General features: G+C 46.0%; 1 protein-coding gene across 13 annotated transcripts in view; it reads left to right on the top strand.

The window, feature by feature from the left end:
- The window catches only part of NAV2 (neuron navigator 2), a 771,667-nt gene that overhangs the window by 491,024 nt on the left and 261,051 nt on the right, over positions 1 to 19,592 (top strand). For 12 of the 13 annotated variants that reach the window (XM_044943486.2, XM_044943484.2, XM_044943482.2 and 9 more), the window contains one exon: positions 5,260 to 5,312. In XM_044943486.2, the coding sequence (XP_044799421.2) occupies positions 5,260 to 5,312 (53 nt within the window). Of the gene's footprint in view, positions 1 to 3,941; positions 4,013 to 5,259; positions 5,313 to 19,592 lie in introns of all 13 variants that reach the window. The other variant, XM_044943490.2, reaches the window with a different exon arrangement.

Raw genomic sequence — 19,592 nt, 5'->3', positions numbered from 1 at the left:
AGGAAGATTGTGCATAATGATAAAGGGCTCATGTGCTGTGACGCCTGACCCATGATTAGGGAAAGAAGACGCTGGGTTAGTAAGGAGGGAATCAAGGAACATTTCATCAAGGAATGTATCTGTAAGCCAAGACCTCAAACTGGGAGTTAGCTGGGTGAAGTGGTCAGGGAGGGCTTTCTTGGTAGAGGGAATAGTGTGCAGAGATGCTGGAGGGTAGAGAGCCAGAGACTAAACAAGGCAAATAAGGCAAGGTACAGGGCTAACCTAGGAACAAAGCCAGTGGTTGAAGACTCGACTTTCAGGTTGGGGAATCTAACCTTTTCCTCAGCTAGTTCTGATGATGGAGAGTTGGAATCCTTTGAAAACTAAGATGTTTTATGTGAAGGAAAACCTTCAGTGCTCTTCACAAATGCTACTCCTAACTAAGTCTTCATCGAGCCCAGTCCTAGGCCCTAGCCTTCTATTTATCCATCCCTCCTCTTCCCAGATAGTGGGATACCTTGGGGCCCACACTCTTGCATCATTGGCTTCTACCCACTGGGCAGAAAATGAACCCTGTGCTGCTGCCTCTGGCTGCCCTTGCTCTGGCGACTGAGGGTTGAGTGTCTGTGTTCAGCCTCTTATTAGTATGATTATCTTCTTGAGTCCTGAGCTGCCCAAAGCCGGCAGTTGCCTGCCAGCCCATCAACGGTGCCATGTCCGTGAGTTATTAGAAAGGTTTATGAGGCCAGGATAAACAGCATGAATCAAGAGGGAGAGACAGGCCTCCCTCCCTCTGCTTACATTGCTGTCACTCAGGGAGGATGCCAGCAGGGGTTGGAGTGAGCGAAGGAGAGAAGGGGGGCGGGAGGAAGAGAGGACAGAGGAGAGAGAGGGAAACAGGACAAACAAAAGAGGCTTGGAGAGAAGGAGGAAGCCAAGACAGAGGGGAAGAGATTCCCATCAGAGGTGACAAGGGCTGATAGCAGCTCATTCTCGACCACCATTTGGGCTGCCTCTGAGCACAACGAGGAAGTTCACACAACTTGCGGGATTCTGCTTTCTGTTGATGACCTGCTACCATGGCATGACCTTGGGTAAGTCATATGCCTTTCAATGAGGGCAGGCAGTTTGTCTTTCTGGACATCGGCAGGATGGCCAACTGCCCTGAACATACATAGGTGCCAAGCATAGATGCTTGGGCTCTTGAAATGCTCTGAACTCTTCCCAGGAGGTCTTTTGAGGAGTGACGAGCTTGATTCCATACTTCTTAAAGCGCACTGATGCTTTCCAGTGACTAACTTGTCACCTTGCATGCAGACAGGTCCGCACATTAGAGCTTGCTGGAATAAATACCACTGGCACTTCAGCATGCCAGTTTTAATGACTTTAATGAAGACTTTGGGGGACATGGCTTTGCTTCTTTGGTTTTCTACTTTGGGGCTGTAGCCAAAGACCCCCTACCCCGAGTTAGTAAATTCAGCTCTGAAGACCAAGCTCTTCTTACCAGCACAATGATAGCTTCTATTATTGCTTTAAGTATTTATGACCACCGCAGAAATTCTTGATGGGCTTCCCTGGTGGCTCAGCTGGTAAAGAATCTACCTGCAATGCAGGAGAGCTAGATTCGATCCCTGGGTTGGGAAGATCCCTTGAGGAAGGGAAAGGCTGTCTCTTCCAGTATTCTGGCCTGGAGAATTACATGGACTGTATAGTCCATGGCGTCGCAAAGATTCGGAGTTGACTGAGCGACTTTCACACTTTAACTTTCATAGAAATTCTTGAGAATTTAAAGGAGAAGTATTTATAGCACATGAAATTGGTAACTAGGAGGTCCAGGCTTTTGCAATTTTTATTAAGGATTTATTTTGAGTTTGGGTTGAGTCATTTGACCTCTTCCCATGTCTTCTTTGCTGCTGCCAAGTCGCTTCAGTCATGTCCGACTCTGTGCAACCCCATAGATAGCATCCCACCAGGCTCTGCCATCCCTGGGATTCTCCAGGCAAGAACACTGGAGTGGGTTGCCATTGCCTTCTCCAATGCATGAAAGTGAAAAGTGAGAGTGAAGTCGCTCAGTCATGTCCAACTCTTTGCAATCCCATGAACTACAGCCCACCACGCTCCTCCGTCCTTGGGATTTTCCAGGCAAGATTATTGGGGTGGGTCTTCTTTGCTGCTGCTGCTGCTGCTAAGTCGCTTCAGTCATGTCCGACTCTGTGCAACCCCATAGATGGCAGCCCACTAGGCTCCCCCATCCCTGGGATTCTCCAGGCAAGAGTACTGGAGTGGGTTATCATTGCCTTCTCCAGGGGATCTTCCCAACCCAGGTATCAAATCCAGGTCTCCTGCATCGCAGGCAGACGCTTTAACCTCTGAGCTACCAGGGAAGCCCAAAATATTACTTTGAGCCCCTTTTTTGGCAGGGGGTGGGTGGCAAGAATACTGGAGTGGGTTGCCATTCCCTTCTCCAGGAGACCTTCCCGACCCAGGGATTGAACCCAGGTCTCCCACATTGTAGGCAGATGCTTTACCATCTGAGCCACCAGGGAAGTCAAAGGTATATAAATGATCTTTAAAATGACTTCTCAGGATTACAGTTATCCATCCTTCACTTTAATGAGCATCAATGAGCTGGGTATTGATTGGAACTCGATGACTTATAACTTTGGCCATCACGAGTATCCAACTGGAAGATACCTGGAGTGGCCTTGATTCTCAAAAGCCATATATTTATTCTTCCAGTGTTGTATATCAAAATCCAAGGTCAGAGTGCTAGCCTGCCATAATTTCCAATGTATGAAGGAGTGAGTGCCAGGTGTCAAGGAGCTTTCTTTTTTTCCACCTTCAGGACATACATTTATATACACACAAGTGAAAGGGCAGCTGCCTCAGAATAGGCAGTAAAACTTCGATTCATTGAAATATTCAGAATAGTCCTTAGTTCCCCTCAACAAATACATGTTGAGTGGCTACTATGTGTCAGGCACTGCATTAGGCTCTGGGCTTATAGTAGAAACCAAAGCAGAATGAAGTCCTTGCTTTTGTGGAACTTACATGTAGTGATGCCTTCTGGCTAATTGTATTTTCTGGTGAACTGAATAACAAATATCTGTGAGTCATCCCATTCATTGGGTGTCTTTTAGGTGCTTTTTAAAGGCTTTATGGCACCTCTTTGGGGAGGAGGGAAAACCAGGTAGAAGAAGCTTCCTAAAATGCCTATCCCAGTGTTCTTAAGAGCTGAGAAGACTCAAGTAGCTCCCGGAAGACCAAAGTCTTCCCAGATGGGTCATAGGCCTAAATATCTATTACTCTGGGCAAATTCTAAAGAAAGGGTAGATGAGGCTGAATGTATAATAACCAGCCTGTCTCTGGCAACTAGATTTTTAAATAATGTCCTGCCACTAGCTTGCTTTCTTATTTTTTATTTCCTTCTCAAGGTAGAAATGCTGGAGGAAAAAATAAACCCAATGGAGGTAACAGTGAACTATATTTAAATACAGGTGTTCTAAAACCTTAGCGTCGTGGGAAACTGTTTCTGTTATCCTTTTCAGATGCTTTTTTTAAATGTCTTTTCATGAAGTTTTAGATGTTACAGTCATTAAGATCGGATGTGATATATATAAATTTTGCAAGCACTTACTGAGCTGTAAGGATACAAGTGTGAAAAACAAAATCTACCTGTCTGCATAGCTGGGGGAGGCTAGAAAAGGAGTTATACATTAGGTGGCTAAAAGCAGCATAGAGGCAGTTTCCAGGGTGCTGGGAGAGCAGAGAGACCTCGTGGGCCTTATCTTGCTGGGGTGGCGACATGTAAAGGGATGTGGGATTGGGAAAGAATCTTAAAAAGTCTTCAGAGAATGCAAATCTGTTGTCTTTTACTGTGAAGTCCTAGCTAGGTTTCTGGGTTAAACTCAGATGGAAAGATCAAAAAGGAAAATTTTATTTTATGTATTTTTACACAGATGATAAAGAGTATGCATACTTGGATTAATGATTGCTGCCGTACAAAGAGGGCTTCCCAGGTGGCTCAGAGGTAAAGAATCCAACTCTCAATGCAGGAGACCTGGGTTCAGTCCCTGGGTCAGGAAGATCCCCCGGAGAAGGAAATGGCAGCCCACTCCAATATTCTTGCCTGAGAAATCCCATGGACAAAGAGGAGCCTGGTGGGCCACAGTCCATGGGGTCGCAAAGAGTCAGACACAACTGAGCAAGTAAACGACAACGACCATGCATAGAACTCTCACCGTGCCAGGAACTGCACTGAGCATTTTACTGGCATCATATAATCTTCTTTTCACAGCTCCTCCCGGAAAGTACGTAGTATTAGCTCAATTCTGCAGATGAGCCAACTCAATTTTATAGGTGAGGCAATGCAACAGAGAGGTTGTATTACGTGGCTAAGATCATACAGCTCAGAAGCTGTAAAGTTGGGCTTCAAACTGGGGTATCTTTGCCTCCAAACCTCTATACATACTGCCTTTCTTGTAGCACTGTTGTTGCAAACCCAGGTGTCCTAGGCTGTCTCTTACAAGGGTTCCTTTAGCCTGAGGAGGAACCACATTCACCCTGGGCAGCTGGGCCTTTCTTCCTTGTTTTTATTTGATTTCCAGCTCATGCAGTTCAGTCTCTTTCTATCACTTCTCTAAGTAGGTCGGTGCTCTCTTGACTTCAATAGAATATGTTCCAGATTTAATCTGGACATCCTAAATGGCATGGATGTGTCATTTTTAAAGTCTCACTCTCTTGTTTTTCCATTGGGAATAGGATCCCAATGGGAATAAGATCCACTTTGGGAATAGGATCAGGACCGGCAAAAGCAACCTTAATATTTCTGGCTAAAAATGGAGTGAGAGGCTACCATCTGTGGCTTTTGTCCCCAGGAGCTGCACTGTGGCTACATGGATCTCACCCTGAAGCACCCCGTCTTCTGTGGGGAAGTTGCAGTTGCCTTTTCAGAGCCTAGAGCACAGTCACAGCTCAGTCCGTTTCCCAGCGTGCAAACATTTCCACCCTGCCCCATCACTCCAAGACTGTCGCCAGCGCAGTTGTCTCTGCCTTAGATGACGGCGACCTTGCCCCAGCTGTCCCTGGAGGACAGCAGCTCGATGAGTTAAGTCCTGAAGCTTGCTAGAAGCGTCTCAGTATTTCACATGCCTGTGCTGGTTGGACAAATCCCAGAATGGGCCTTAGGATTTGCCTGGCCTCAAGGGTCCTGAACATCCCTGCTTGCAGTGTCTGTGATAATTAATTTGTTTTTCTGACCCGTGTTTCTTTTTTCAGCAAATGAGAAGATCGAAGACATCAATGGCTGTCCGAAGAACAGATCGCAAATGGTAAGTGATACACGGGTAGTGAGTGTCTGTGTTAGGTTAGTAAGCCCCGCCTCTAAATGATAGTGACTGTCTTGAAAACATTCACACCACGAGCTTTACTCTGGGGGATTATATTAATAAACGAACAGCCATTTCCAAATAGCCATGGTTTGCCTCTCTGACATTTGTTGGCATTTACTGAAAAATAACTGTGATTTTTACGTAGGTCGTGAGACAGGGAAAATGAAATACGGTCCTTGTTCTTAGAAACAAGTTATACAGAACTGGTGCAAACATATCCTTGTTTAGAACTTGGGCCGCTAGGACTCTTTGCTTTTTCCTCAAGGACCTACATCCTTTTCTGTTTGTGTGTGGTGCTGGGGCCTAGAGTAATGGGATCATACGACCCAGAAACTGGGGCATGTGTTCTGGTTGCCTTTAGAGGTTAGAATGATGTGAAATCAGAACTGTGACAGGCAGTGTGGAATGTTTGATCACATCCAGACCATGCGCAACGTGACCGTGACAAGTGACATTCCCTCTGGTGTGATATGCTTAAGCTCTGATATTACAGCTTTAAAAAATCTTTTGAAATCTATTTTATTCTTGTTTCATGTTCTACACATAAATCTTTGACTTAAAATTCATGATCACTGTTGAGTTCAGAGACCATTGAATGGTGATACTCAGAGTACTCAGTTTTCCCCTTTGCAGTGCTTTTCAAATGTATTTCCACAAAAAATGTATTCACAGAAGTCTTTTAAGATGATACTGTGATACTTGTTTAAAATATGAAGGTGGCAACTGAAGGACAGCTTTTTTTTTTTTTCTGGATGTTAATTTTGCTTCCAAAAATCTTAAAAAAAAAAAAACAGACGTAATTTGTTTTTCTAACCTCACCCTGCTCCTGTTGAGTAGGCACGATTGGATAGTTTCATTCCAGAATACACTGAAGTGATTGGCATTCCTTGGGTTAGCTGTTTAATTTTCTGAATTGTTATCCCAATGAGTGGACCGATAGCCTTTTCAGTCAACTTTTTTTTTCACACACACAGAGTTTCTTGTTATAAAGAGGAGTGAATGTCTCTGGTGAGGGTAGGAGGAAGGGCTGTCATTTTTCATGTTAAATTCTAAAACAAGTTTCTCTTTTTCTGTTGTTCCACTGGAGACTGTGTCTCTTCTTGTTTGGCCCAGAGAGCGGCCAGTCCTCACGTAGGAAAGTCCCCGTGCAGACATCTCATGGCTGTTTTGACTTGTGGGAAAGCTTGGCTGCTATTTTTGCTAGAGCTACTGCAGCTGTCTGGTGTATTAATAATTGAGAAAATTTGGAAGATAGAAGACTTAATTTTAGTGCAGGCATTTTACATATGCAGTCAGAGCATCACAGGAAAGAGATGCAGTATTTCCCTCTGGGGTAGAAATGGATGCCTTTGTTCCAGTCCATGGTAATGCAGATGTGGACCTGGCAGGTGAACCTCGTGAACCTTTTCTTGTGTTTGGTCCATCTGTATTTTCTGTACCTTCTATCTGAGATGTTTGTTGTTAAAGTCTACTTTCAAGCTTCAGAGATAATACCCGTCACCTCGGATTCTTCTGTGCCAACTTAGTAAATATGTATCAGTGCCACATTGCATCAACAGTTTTGTGGTTTCTCTGTAAGCCTTTCAGCTGTGGCAGTCTTGGGTTTTTGTTTTGTTTTTTTTCATGGACTGTATTTTTTTTTTTTTAAGAACACTGGAATATGAAATTCTAAAATTGTCTATGATAATTAGTTCCAGCTTAGAGGTGGGGCGGCAGACCAGGTCTGGTGGTGAAAGTGGCAGAGGGTAGTTCAGCAGACAGGATGCGAGTCCAGGGAAATGTCAGAACCTCTGCCGCAGCCCCTCCATCCTGTGGGAAGTGAGGAAGACGAGGATAAGGGCTATAGGGACCCTGTCCTTTCAACCACCTCGCAGACAAGGACAGATCCCGCAGGCAGCACTCGCCTCGGGCACACGGCCAGTGCAGCTTACACACAAGCACGGGCGTCGTTCCGGCTGGTAGGACGCTCTGTGTACACCCGTGTGGGCACGTGCATCCTGCTCATGGGAAGCACCACTGGGGAATATAGCATAGTGGACGGGCCATCATTTCTAGATTCCTAGAAGGTCAAGCTCCCAGTTAGGCTTCCCAGTTAGGGCAGTCAGTGATAAAGATTTGTTGTTTGCTAAATGTTGCCTATTTGGAGGAGACCAGAAGGCAATGCGTATGGAGAGCCTCATGTTGACAAAAGGAAGATGACACGGAGAGGGGAGATTTGGGGAGCGTACCTGCTGGGAAGGTAGCTGTGACTCCGTAGAGCTAATGTTCTTCCACCCTAAGAGAACAGAGCATCTTCAGGGGCCTTAAATAACGAAGACAGAATCCGGTTTGCTTCCAAGCAGGGGAAATGGGTGCTATTTCAGCTTCCAAGGGGCAAATCATTTCATTAATCAGTGGGCCTACACGAGAGCTTCGATTTTGCAGGTGGGGCACCCCCTCCTCTTCTCCTATTCCCTTCCTCCTGACCCACCAGGCTACCTGGAGCTCCACTCTCAAACTCCTGCCCTCCAGGCTCAGCTTCAGGTTCTGCTCTCTCCGTAGAGAATGTGGAAGTGAAAGCGCATAACTGTGGCCTATGGACTCCAGAATGCCCAGGGGCCTTGGTGCATAATCACTGTGGGCGTGGCACTGCGTGCTTTTAGCCCGTCAATCAGCAGAGGCTCACAAAGTGCCCACCAATGCCAGGCACTGGGCAAGGCCTCGTGAGTACCCAGGTGAAGGAGATGGGATCCCTGTCCTCAGGGAGCTCAGTGATGAGTGGGCAGGAGACCGGAGAACAATTTGAACACTAGAATAGTGCTGTTCCCATAGACATCTATGCATGGTACATGGGGGACTGTTCCACTCCAGGACAAGGGGAGCTTTAGGAATAACTGGGTGAGTTATTCAAGACTCACCAGGGGTGAGTCTTGAAAGGTGAGAGGGTTCACCATGGGGGATAAGGAGTGGAAGAGGATTCCTATTTCTGGACATGCTGTTCACCTGAGGATGTCATGGGCCCTGCACAGGCAGTTTTTTAGTATTTGCTCAGGGATGCTACCACGTGCCATCAGCTGTGTCTGGTGAGACTCTTCTGGGCTTTTACCGAGGTCAGCCCTTTGTCCTGTTGTGTCTGAGGTGACGGATAGAGCATGGAAGAGCCCAAACTAAGACAAACCCATAGACATGGCGGTCTTTTCAGGCCTGGACCAAATCTTCTGTAGTCATCGTCACTCCCCAGGTGGCAGCATTTCAGGGAATAGCTCTATTGGACCCTGGAGTGAAGTTTTCTAAAGGAAAATATCCATGGTAATCAACCCCTGTGGATGGCATGTGGGGAATGGTGGTTAGTATCAGCACTCACATGCATCGATTCGGTGCTTTAAGACCTTTCACACTTACAGGAAAGCATATCACTTCCCATTTCTTTGAAGAGACCCTGGTGCTGGGAGCAGAGGGCTGTCCTCAGGGACAGGCAGAACCAGGGCCATGGGCATCTCCTGCCGCCCTGTCGTAGCCCTCCTAAAACAGGACTGCATCTGCAAGCGAGATGCAGGGAGCATGACGGTGGTGTCCCTTCCCTGAGCGAGCCCAGCCTCAGCTTGTGTGGAAGGAGTCCTTTGCTCTCTTTCAGTCTGACCTAGATGCTTTAGGGGCCAAATCCTCCGAGATGGAGCTGTAGAAACAACACTCCCCCACCCCATCCCTCAATCCATCCATTTGGCCCTTAAATAGGTTTGTGTCTGTGCGTCAGAGCTGGTTGAAATGTTTTGTCTGTTTAGCATTGCCATGGCAACCCTTGGGGCATCTTTTTGGCTTTCCAGTGGTGTGCTGAGCGGAGTTCTGTGTGTGTTTGGAAGGAGAAACATTGCTTGGAGCGCAGCCAGCGGGCGCTGGGTCTGCCAGTGCCTCGCGCCTTGAACCCACTGTACTCCAAGACTCTGGCTCACTTTGGAGCCCAGGAGAGGACGCCGCAGGGGGTGGCTTTCTGTTTTCATCATTATTATTTTAAGTAGTTTGGCTTTGTGTTGTTGATTCAGAGAGGTCCAAAGTTAGCAAAGCTGCGGGTCCTTTCAGGCCCTTTCAGCGGAAAGTCCCGGCCTGTTTTCCCCTCTGGCTCTGGCCTGGGGTCATCTGGGGCCTCCCAGTCCTGCCTTGCCTGCTAGTCTCCTCCTGGGCTCTCCGGGAGTCCTGCCTTCTTCCCTCAGCCCTTCTAGACCTAGGGCCTGCCTGGGCTTGGGAACCAGACAGGCCACCTTCTGATTCCTTGTCTGCTGTCTGTGGCCTTGAGCTAATTATTTAACCTCTTGAAGCCTCTATTTCCTGTTCTATAAAGTGGGCTTGATAATAATACAAACCTCATAAAGTTTTTGTGAGGACCAATGAGGCTGTGGAAGTGATGATAATAGATGAGAGTAATAATAGTGAAAATAAACTCTAAGGCCCATCAGAGTGTTTGCAGTGTGCCGGGTGCCTCAGTGCTTCACAAATACCCTCCCAGCAGCTCTCTGGGGTAGATGACCTCATTGCCCTCATTCTCCTTAGCACCTGGTCAGCACTCAGTCAAGGGTGTTTCTCCAGTCATGATGATATTAGTAGTCAGGAACTAGGGGACAGAAAACCTTCAGAAATCTGAGAAGATCTACTGGCGTTCTTTCTGACTCACTCACACCCTGGGATTTTGCATACGGTGTGAGCCACTCAAGGGTCACAAAGGCCTCTGGGGCTCCACAGACCCCACATTTGATGCCCCTGCTGCTTAGGGCACAGGTCTGCTCCTCACCCTGTCCTTTCAGGGGGCCCCTGTGGACAAAAGTCAGCACCTAAGTTCCCAAAACAAGAGGAATTTGCCCCAAACTCACTCCAGTTTTCTTGACTGGAGATTTCCATGGACAGAGGAGCCTGGGGGACTGCAGTCTATGGGGTCGCGTCGAGTCAGACACGATTGAGCAACTAATTTATTTACAGAAGGATAGCACACTGGCTTTCAAACTTCTGTTCCATGAGCAGAACCCCTCCCCCCAAAATAAAATGATATGTGGCACCCCACATGTAAAAGTAATAAAAACTGAATGACCGCTTTACATGGGATTAGGCAGCTCAGGGCAGCACCATCGTAGATCTCCCTTTGACCAGCCTTTTTCCTCCCCTTCCCCACTCTCACGTTTGCCCCTGAAGCCCTCTTTCAGAAGACCAGCTCCTGAAAATACACAGTGCAATGAAGCCTAGGGCCCCCTACCCAGACATCAGGTTCCAGCTCTAGTCAGGTCTAGCCCATCCTCTGGAGAAGGCAATGGCAACCCACTCCAGTGCTCTCGCCTGGAAAATCCCATGAATGGAGGAGCCTGGTAGGCTGCAGTCCATGGGGCCGCGAAGAGTCAGATATGACTGAGCGACTTCACTTTGATGCATCGGGGAAGGAAATGGCAACCCGCTGCAGCGTTCTTGCCTGGAGAATCCAGGGACAGTGGGGGGCCTCGTGGGCTGCCGTCTCTGGGGTCGCAGAGGCGGACGCGACTGAAGTGACAGCTGCAGCAGCAGCAGCAGCCGCGCTCTGGCCCCCTGACGCTCCTCTAACTGGGCCACGTCCACCTCTGACTTGTGGAGCTTACAAGGCATCCAGGCCAAAAGCATGTATCCTGGAGGCCAGCTGCTCCTGGCGTAGGACGTGGTCCTCAGGCTCCCAGGGGACAAATCGCTCTAACAGGGTGGTTTTAAGAGGACTCATCTCTCTAACAGGGTGGTTTTAAGGGGACCCATCTCTCTAACAGGGTGGTTTTAAGGAGACCCGCCTCTCTAACAGGGTGGTTTTAAGGGGACCCATCTCTCTAACAGGGTGGTTTTAAGGGGACCTGCCTCTCTAACAGGGTGGTTTTAAGGGGACCCATCTCTCTAACAGGGTGGTTTTAAGGAGACCCGCCTCTCTAACAGGGTGGTTTTAAGGGGACCCATCTCTCTAACAGGGTGGTTTTAAGAGGACCCGCCTCTCTAACAGAGTGGTTTTAAGGGGACACGTCTCTCTAACAGGATGATTTTTAGGGGATCCGTCTCTCTAACAGAGTGGTTTTAAGGGGACCCGTCTCTCTAACAGGGTGGTTTTAAGGGGACACGTCTCTCTAACAGGGTGGTTTTAAGGGGACTCATCTCTCTAACAGGGTGGTTTTAAGGGGACCCATCTCTCTAACAGAGTGGTTTTAAGGGGACCCATCTCTCTAACAGGGTGGTTTTAAGGGGACATGTCTCTCTAACAGGATGGTTTTTAGGGGACCCATCTCTCTAACAGAGTGGTTTTTAGGGGACCCGTCTCTCTAACAGGGTGGTTTTAAGGGGACACGTCTCTCTAACCGGGTGGTTTTAAGGGGACCCATCTCTCTAACAGGGTGGTTTTTAGGGGACCCATCTCTCTAACAGGGTGGTTTTAAGGGGACACGTCTCTCTAACAGGGTGGTTTTAAGATGTGCGTAAGATGATCTGTATGGTGTGCCCACGCGCTGCTGGGCACAGAGGAAACATGCAGCCAGTGTTAGCTCTTGATAGGGTGATGGTTTTTCAAGATACCTCAGTATTTTTGCCTGGAGAATTCCATGGACAGAGGAACCTGGTGGGCTATGGTCCATGGGGTTGCAAAGAGTCAGACATGAGGAAGCATCTGAGCATCAGTATTTTTCAAGAAATAGATGTTTTAAGAATGGCCAGCTTTGGGTGAAGCGTTGGTTAAACAGCATGGCCCTGGGCCATCCACTTGGCCTCTCAGCACTGCTCTTCCTCCCCCAGGAAATGTGGGGAATAATAACCGCTTTATGATTAGAGGCAATTATTGTTTATATTTTGCACATGGAGATCGAACTTTAAAAGGTTATTTTTTTGCCTCAGATCACTCACCTAGGAGGCAGAGTAGGAGTTTGAACCCAAGACTGTCTGTTTTCAGAGCCTGTGATGGTCGTTTCTGTGACAGAGGACAAAGAAGGGACGTAACAGTCTCCACCTCCCAGTCCCTGTTCTGCTTGTTCTCAGTGGTCGACACCGTAGAACCAGCTGGATTTAGCCGGGAGTTAGCGAGAAGGCAGCAGAGTATTTCTGGAGAAGGCCTGAGTTGACCTGTTGATGGAACTCAAGAGCTAGAAAAAGGGGCAAGTGGCCCCCAGAGAAAGGCAGTCTCTTGAGATGCCCAGGGTGAGCCCTGGCGCCAGGTACCTCCAGCTGTGTCCTCCATGGAGCTTCCTGGGCTAGGGCAAGACTGTCTGCAACGAGATCAGGTTTCCAGCCCCGGTGACCTTGGGCCCTCCCAACAGCTGTCAGAAAGCCAGCCACATGCCTGGGGAGTGTCTGAGATCCTTGGGCAGCTGAGTTGCCTCGTCCCTGGGCCCTTGGTCCTATTTTTACATGGCCCTAAGGCCACACATGTTACAGAACCAAGAAGGAGTAAAGAAAAGTCCACAGGTCCCCTAGAACTTAAAGTGGAGGGTTGGAGAGTCCACGGCAAAGATGGGCAGGAAGCACTGACTGCTTCCTGTTCAAATGGCACAGCCAGTATCATTGTGTTATGGCCAGCATTCTCTTTCAAAAATGACGGCCATCTACACATCTGTCTCTTTCTTACCTCTTTGGTCACTTCTCTGTTCAAAACCATCGTTAGCTCACCATGGAAATTTGCATCCTCTTGAGTACACATTGGAAGGACTGATGTTGAAGCTGAAACTCTAATACTTTGGCCACCTGATGCAAAGAGCTGGCTCATTTGAAAAGACCCTGATGCTGGGAAAGGTTGAGGGCAGGAGGAGAAGGGGATGACAGAGGATGAGATGGTTGGATGGCATCACCGATTCAATGGACATGAGTTTGGGTAAACTCCAGGAGTTGGTGATGGACAGGGAGGCCTGGCGTGCTATAGTTCATGGGGTTGCAAAGAGTCAGACACGACTGAGCGACTGAACTGAGTTCACAAAGAAGGGCCTTCACAATCTAGTTACTGGTAGCTCCTGCCACTTGGCCACTCAGACTGTATCCTTAGCCACGCTGGACTCGGAGTGCCCCACAGAGGCCATGTACTCGCATGCCTCCCATTTTGATGCAAGATGTCCAGTCTGCCCGGGACACCTGATGAGTGTCCCAAATGGGTGATGTAACCTTTACTATTCAGGTCAGCTGTTAAGTAATTGAGATAATTAGGTGTCTTTTGCCCCTGGTGTCCCCAGATGTCCGGTGCCTGCATGCGTCATAACTTGCTCTTCGTGGTTGTCATTGAATTGTCTTCTTAAAGGAGATGCTGTGTCTTTCACCTGAGGATCTAAGCATCTGTCACTTAAAATACTAGTATATAGTAGGTGTTTAATAAACGGATGGATGGATGGACAGACGGAAAGACCAAAGAAGGAGCTGGCCTGGATGTGTTCATGGGGTTAAAGGATTATAATACAGTGTTATTCTCATATCATTATCTACTTTTGAGCAGTGATTTGAGTGTTCACTTGGAAGTTCTTCACTCGATTTAAGAAATGGATATTTAGCACTGTTCTAGAACTATCTTTCCTTCTCTGGATTCTTTTCTTCCTTCATTTATTCAGAAGATCCAAGGACCTTGTAGCTAATTTTTCACTGACTGCATTATTTTATGTTGCTCAAGGTAAGCATTTTTAGGCATCCTTACAACTACCAGAGATGGTTAACAGATGATAATAAAAATGAAGGTAATCACTGTTCTTAGTGCTGTGTAGATGTTAATCCACTTTATTCACATAACAACCCTATGGAGTGAAGAACATACCTTGTTTGCTCCACTGAAGGGTATGGAGAACTTAAGAGTCTGATGCCACCTGCTGTGCTGTGCCAGGGGCCACGTGTGAGTCATGTTAAAGAAACTTTTGTCCATTTCCCCTCGTTCTGTGCAGCCTAGGGTTTCTGCCTTCAGGTTCTGTCAGGGTTTTATATTATTATGATTTTATATTATTGTGTTGTTAGTCAGTCGTGTCCTGTTCTTTGCAACCCGATGGACTGAAGCCTACCAGGCTCCTCTGTCTGTGGAATTCTCCAGGCAAGAATACTGGAGTGGGTTGCCATTTCCTCCTCCAGGGGATCTTCCTGACCCAGGGATAGCACCCGGGTCTCCTGCATTGGCAGGTGGATGCTTTACCATCTGAGCCACCAGGGAAGCCCATATATTAATAGCAAATACCTACACACGAAAGTGCAACAATGTTCTAGACATTTTATTTTCATTATAACTGATTTTTTTAATCTTCATAAAACTCTCTGAGAGCATATACTTTATTATTTCCATTTCACAGATGAGGAAACTGAGGCAGAAAGAGGTTTAGTAACTTACCTTAGGTCACACAGCTAATAAATGATGAGCTGGGGTTTGAACCCTGGAAGCCTGACGTTATTCCCTTTAGTCTTATACTAGTCTACATATAAGGAAATGGATTGGAGAAGGAAAAAAAAAAAAAAAAACATGTGGAGGTGCAAAAATTAGATTTGTGATGCTATCTCCTTGTATAAGGAAGAGCAGAGTTTTGGGATGAGGCATTCTATCAGAGAAGAAGATTTGGGATGAAGAAGAAGAAGCCTGGACCCCGGAATCAGAAAGACCTGGGTCTCACATACTGGGCAGGTGTGCTGGGCAAGTTGCTGAAAATTTGAATCTTTTCCCTCATCTGTAAAAGGCAGATGATTATGGAAGCTCCCTCTAGGGTGGCCAGAGATGAGTGAGAGGTGGTAATAGAAGCACCTGGCATCATCCTGTTTCATGAAGAGAGCACGTGAGACTGTCATTCCCTTCCCTGTTTACAAGTCCCATCTTTCCCAAGTATTGACTTGTGCATGAAAAAGGTCTTTCCTATTCAAAAAGTAGGTACTGGTGTGGTAGGCTGAACAATGGACCCCCAAAGATGTCTACATTCTAATCCTTGGAACCTGTGAATATGTTCTTTTAAATGATAAAGGGGATTTTGCAGAGGTGATTAAATTAGGGATTTCGAGAGAGGAGGATTATCCTGGATTAAATTAGCAGGCCCAGTGTGATCACAGGGGTCCTCCCAAGACAGGAGGCAGGAAGGTGAGAGAGAAGATGTGACCCTGGAACACAGAAGCAGGGTCAGAGGAGATAGAGGAGGAGAGGAGGGAAAAATGAGAGGCAGGAGGAAGCGCAGAGGGAGAGAATGAATGAGAGAGAACGAGGTTGGAAGATGGAAGAATGGGCCATGAGCCAAGGAATGCAGGTGGCCTCCAAAAGCTAAAAAAAGACAAAGACGGGTTCTCCCCTAGAACCTCCAGCATAAACGCAGCCCTGCTGACTCCTTGATTGCAGCCACTGAAACTGATTCTGGACTTCTGACCTTCCAGAATTTTAAGGTAATAAGTATATGTTGTTTTAAGTTATGAAGTTTGAGGCCATTTGTTACAGCAGCAATAAGAAACTAATACACTATGGGATTGAAACGAAGTAACTTACTGTTTTAGGAAGCTATTTATAGCAGAGGCTCCTTTACCACTGTGAGCCTCTTGGTTCCTGAGTTGATTGGAAGTTGCTTCCCTCCATGGAACACTTCAGAATGGAGATGTGCACATCTGTACACAGGTCATTGCTGGAAGGTGTGGGGAGGCGAAGGCCCACATTTAGTCTCCAGCACTGTGACAATGTGTGGGCCGCCTCAGATACCGAGCTGTCATGGGAATGGCAAGTGCCATTTCATCTACTGTTTAGAGGTGGATACACGGTATTCCTGATGCTCCACAGCAAATGTGCGTTTGTCTTGTAGTCAGTATGACATTTAAGCACACTTTATGAGAGACATATTTTATAAGCTTAGGTAATCCCATCACAGCTTTGTGGTACATATAACGTGGGTTTTTTTTTTCTTGTTGTTTTTATCTTTTAGTTCCATGAAAAGTTCCATATTTGCAGCTAGGTATATTGAAAGTGCTCAGAGAGTGGGACGATGGTATCTGTCAAGTTTTAATATGTGAAATATACTATGAACTTTTAAATGCTATCAAGAAACTTGAGTCATCCTAGGCCCCCAAATTTTCAGATCCGGTCTTTTTTTTCTCAGTTTTTTAACTTTGTTATAAAGGTGGGTGGAAACGACACCACAATTGGAGGTTCTGCAAAGCCTCTTGTGCCAGGCTGCTCCAGCTTTAGTGAACAGGGGGTCTCCTGGAGGGCCTGCAAAAGCAGTGGACCCCACCCCTACAGTGTCCCATGCATTAGGTCTGGGAAGGAGCTCGATAATTTGCATTTGTAACAAGCCAAGCTCTTGGATGATGTAAAAAAGTTCTCTTTGGGGATATGACTGCAAACATGCATTTCAACATCTATCAGTTTGTAAGGTTCTTTAAAAATTTACAAGTTAATCTATCTAAAGGTTAATTTTAACTAATTTTTTTAGGAACACTATGTAATTTTTTTTTATTTTTTAAATGTTTTGATATAATTTTTTAACACCAGAAACATTTTGTACTGGGGTATAGCCAATTAACAGTGTTTGGATAGTTTCAGGTGAACAGCGAAGGAACTCAGCCGTACGTATACATGTATTCATTCTCCCGCAGACTCCCCTCCCATCCAGGCTGCCGCATGACATTGAGCAGAGTTCCATGGGCTGTACAATAGGTCTTTGTTGGTTATCCATTTTAAGTATAGCAAACACTGTGTATTTTTGATTGAGATATAAATGACATGTAACATCACATTTGTATCAGGTGTACAAACATAATGATTCGGCATTTGTGTATATTGTGAAATGATCACCACAGCAAGGTCGAACTAAATATTTTGAATGAACCAATCAGTTTACTTTTGGAAAGATGAGGATGCATTAGACATCCTCCTGTCTGAGAACAATGGTAAGTTCTAAATCAGTAGGATCTGAATTGTACACACGGCTGTGGTCTTGGAGTTTGCAAGTGTCTTCTCTACTTTCCAGCTCACTTAACCTCTGTGACCCTTGGTTTCTTCCATTGAAAACCCAGGTGATAATCCTTTAGCACGTTGTCCTTAACTGCCTGGCATTAACTTCTTTGAGGGCGGAGTCCCTGTCCATCTGCCCATACCATGACCTGGCATCTGCTGGATGCTCAGAGAATATTAACTGAAGAAATTCCCGTTACACCTACTTTGAAACTGAGGCATTTTAAGTGTCAACATGTGGTGCTCAATATGGTTAAAGAGCTTAGCAAATGTGAGAATGGGTGGGGAGAGGAGAGCTTCAGATCGTCCTGAGCTGAAAGAGAAATTGGATGGTGATTTATAACCGTGTGGACTGTGCTTTATATAAAAGTCATCCGGCTTCATGCTTGGATCCATCTCCCTGTGCGTGTCTTCATGGGCTTCTTATGTTTCAGACTAGCCCCAAAGGGGTGTTTTTCCTGTATTCATCTTTGTATTTTGTTTATTTTTCTATGAACCAGAACTTAGTGAGAAATTCTTGTTGGCCCTTTGGTAAGGCATAGTTAGCCTGTGGTGCCTGCATTGGGAACTGGTCAGTAGAGGACTGCCAGTGTGCTCACTTAAGCAAAGAGTAGAGAACAATGGCCAGCAAGCTGAATTCAGGTTCCAGAAGCCCTTTTATAAAAAAAAAACTAAATGGCTGCCAACAGTTAGATAAAAATCAATATGCTTCACAAACAGTGATCTTCCAACTTTTTTTAGGGGGAAAAAAGTTGGCAGTCCTGGATTGAAACTCCATAGGCAAAACTTGACTAAACCTGGATGCCAGCTGCCTCCTTTAGGTATATGTAGAATGCAAGGAGATCAAACCAGTCAATCTGAAAGGAAATCAGTCCTGAATATTCGTTGGAAGGATTGATGCTGAAGCTGGAGCTCCAATACTTTGGCCACTTGATTCGAAGAGCCAACTCATTGAAAAAGACCCTGATACTAGAAAATATTGAAGGCAAAAGGAAAAGAGGGAGGCAAAGGATGAGATGGTTAGATAGCATCACCGACTCAGTGGAGTTTGAGCAAACTCTGGGAGATAGTGAAGGACAGGGAAGCCTGGCATGCTACGATCTGTGGGGTCGCAAAGAGTCGGACACAACTTAGCACCTGAACAACAGCAGCAACAGGCTGCATTAGCCATACTTCCCACCGTTCCCTATTGTCTTATACCCAGGCTTTTTTACTTAGCTTTTGCCTACCTGCTTCCTGCACACATTTGAGGTCTTTTACCCGCAAACTGTTATGTTCTCATAAGTTCTAATTCCTGATCTTTCTTAGGAGATCTAAACTCTGGCATATGGCAGTTTTAAAAAATCCTTTTGGGGAGCATTTTGACATCAAAATAATGCTGTAATTTTTATATTGATTTAAATAATTCCTGCCCTAGAAGATTTCAAAACACTGCAAAAAGAACATCAATATCGTCCACAAAACATGTCCAAAAGGATGTTGGAGAAGTCACTCCCTCCTCTGTGAAGTGCTCTTCATCTTTCTGATGTAAAGATTGGGCTTAGTTTGAATGGATTAATTATTTGCCTATCTTTCTCCAAGGAAATGAATGACAAAACTGGGTGATGATTCTTCTCCTCCGCCACGATACTGAACTCCAGCTGTTTGGTTGTTAATGCCCATGTGTATAGGCTTCATAGCTTACAAAACATCGAGTAAGTGTTCGCATTCCAACCCTGCCATTTAATAACTGTGATTTTAGGAAGGCATTTAAACACTCTATGCCTACATGTCCCCATATGAAAAGTGATAATACCTACCTTATCTAGTGGTGAAAATTAATTGAAATAATCATGTATGGAGAAGAATCTAGTCCAGTGTTGCATGTTTTCTAAGAGTATAAATATTAGTTTCTTGGGAGGAGTCTATAAGGCTTTCAAGAAAGGGATAATTATCTCCATTTTACTAAAAGGAAAACTGAGGCTTGGGGAAATTAAGTACTTTTGCTCAGAGGGAGCCAAGAACCTCTGAGAAACATGTGGTGCCTCAGATTTCACCTCTGGTCCTGAGAACTCCTTGACTCACATCTCCTCCTTTGAAATATCCTCTTAGTACCGATGCCATCACGATGCCAATGATGACTCTGTGGCATGAGTTGGTTTTCCTGCAGAGTAGATTGCCACATTGGTGCGAATGTGGGAACAGTCATGTAGAGTTGAATAGGAGGGCAGAACCTGACCAGAGCTGCTGCTTTCTCACACTTTCCCCTGAAGGAACAGGAAGGCAAGAGGAGAGGGCCTGTGACCTGGGCTTCCCTTCACTATTGTGAAGGATGACTAGTGCTCGCCTTCTGT

Source organism: Bubalus bubalis, chromosome 5 (assembly GCF_019923935.1).
Source record: "Bubalus bubalis isolate 160015118507 breed Murrah chromosome 5, NDDB_SH_1, whole genome shotgun sequence".
In the NCBI taxonomy this organism is placed as follows: domain Eukaryota; kingdom Metazoa; phylum Chordata; class Mammalia; order Artiodactyla; family Bovidae; genus Bubalus; species Bubalus bubalis.
Note: the sequence above shows the minus strand (reverse complement) of the source record. Positions and strands in the feature narration are given on the sequence as shown.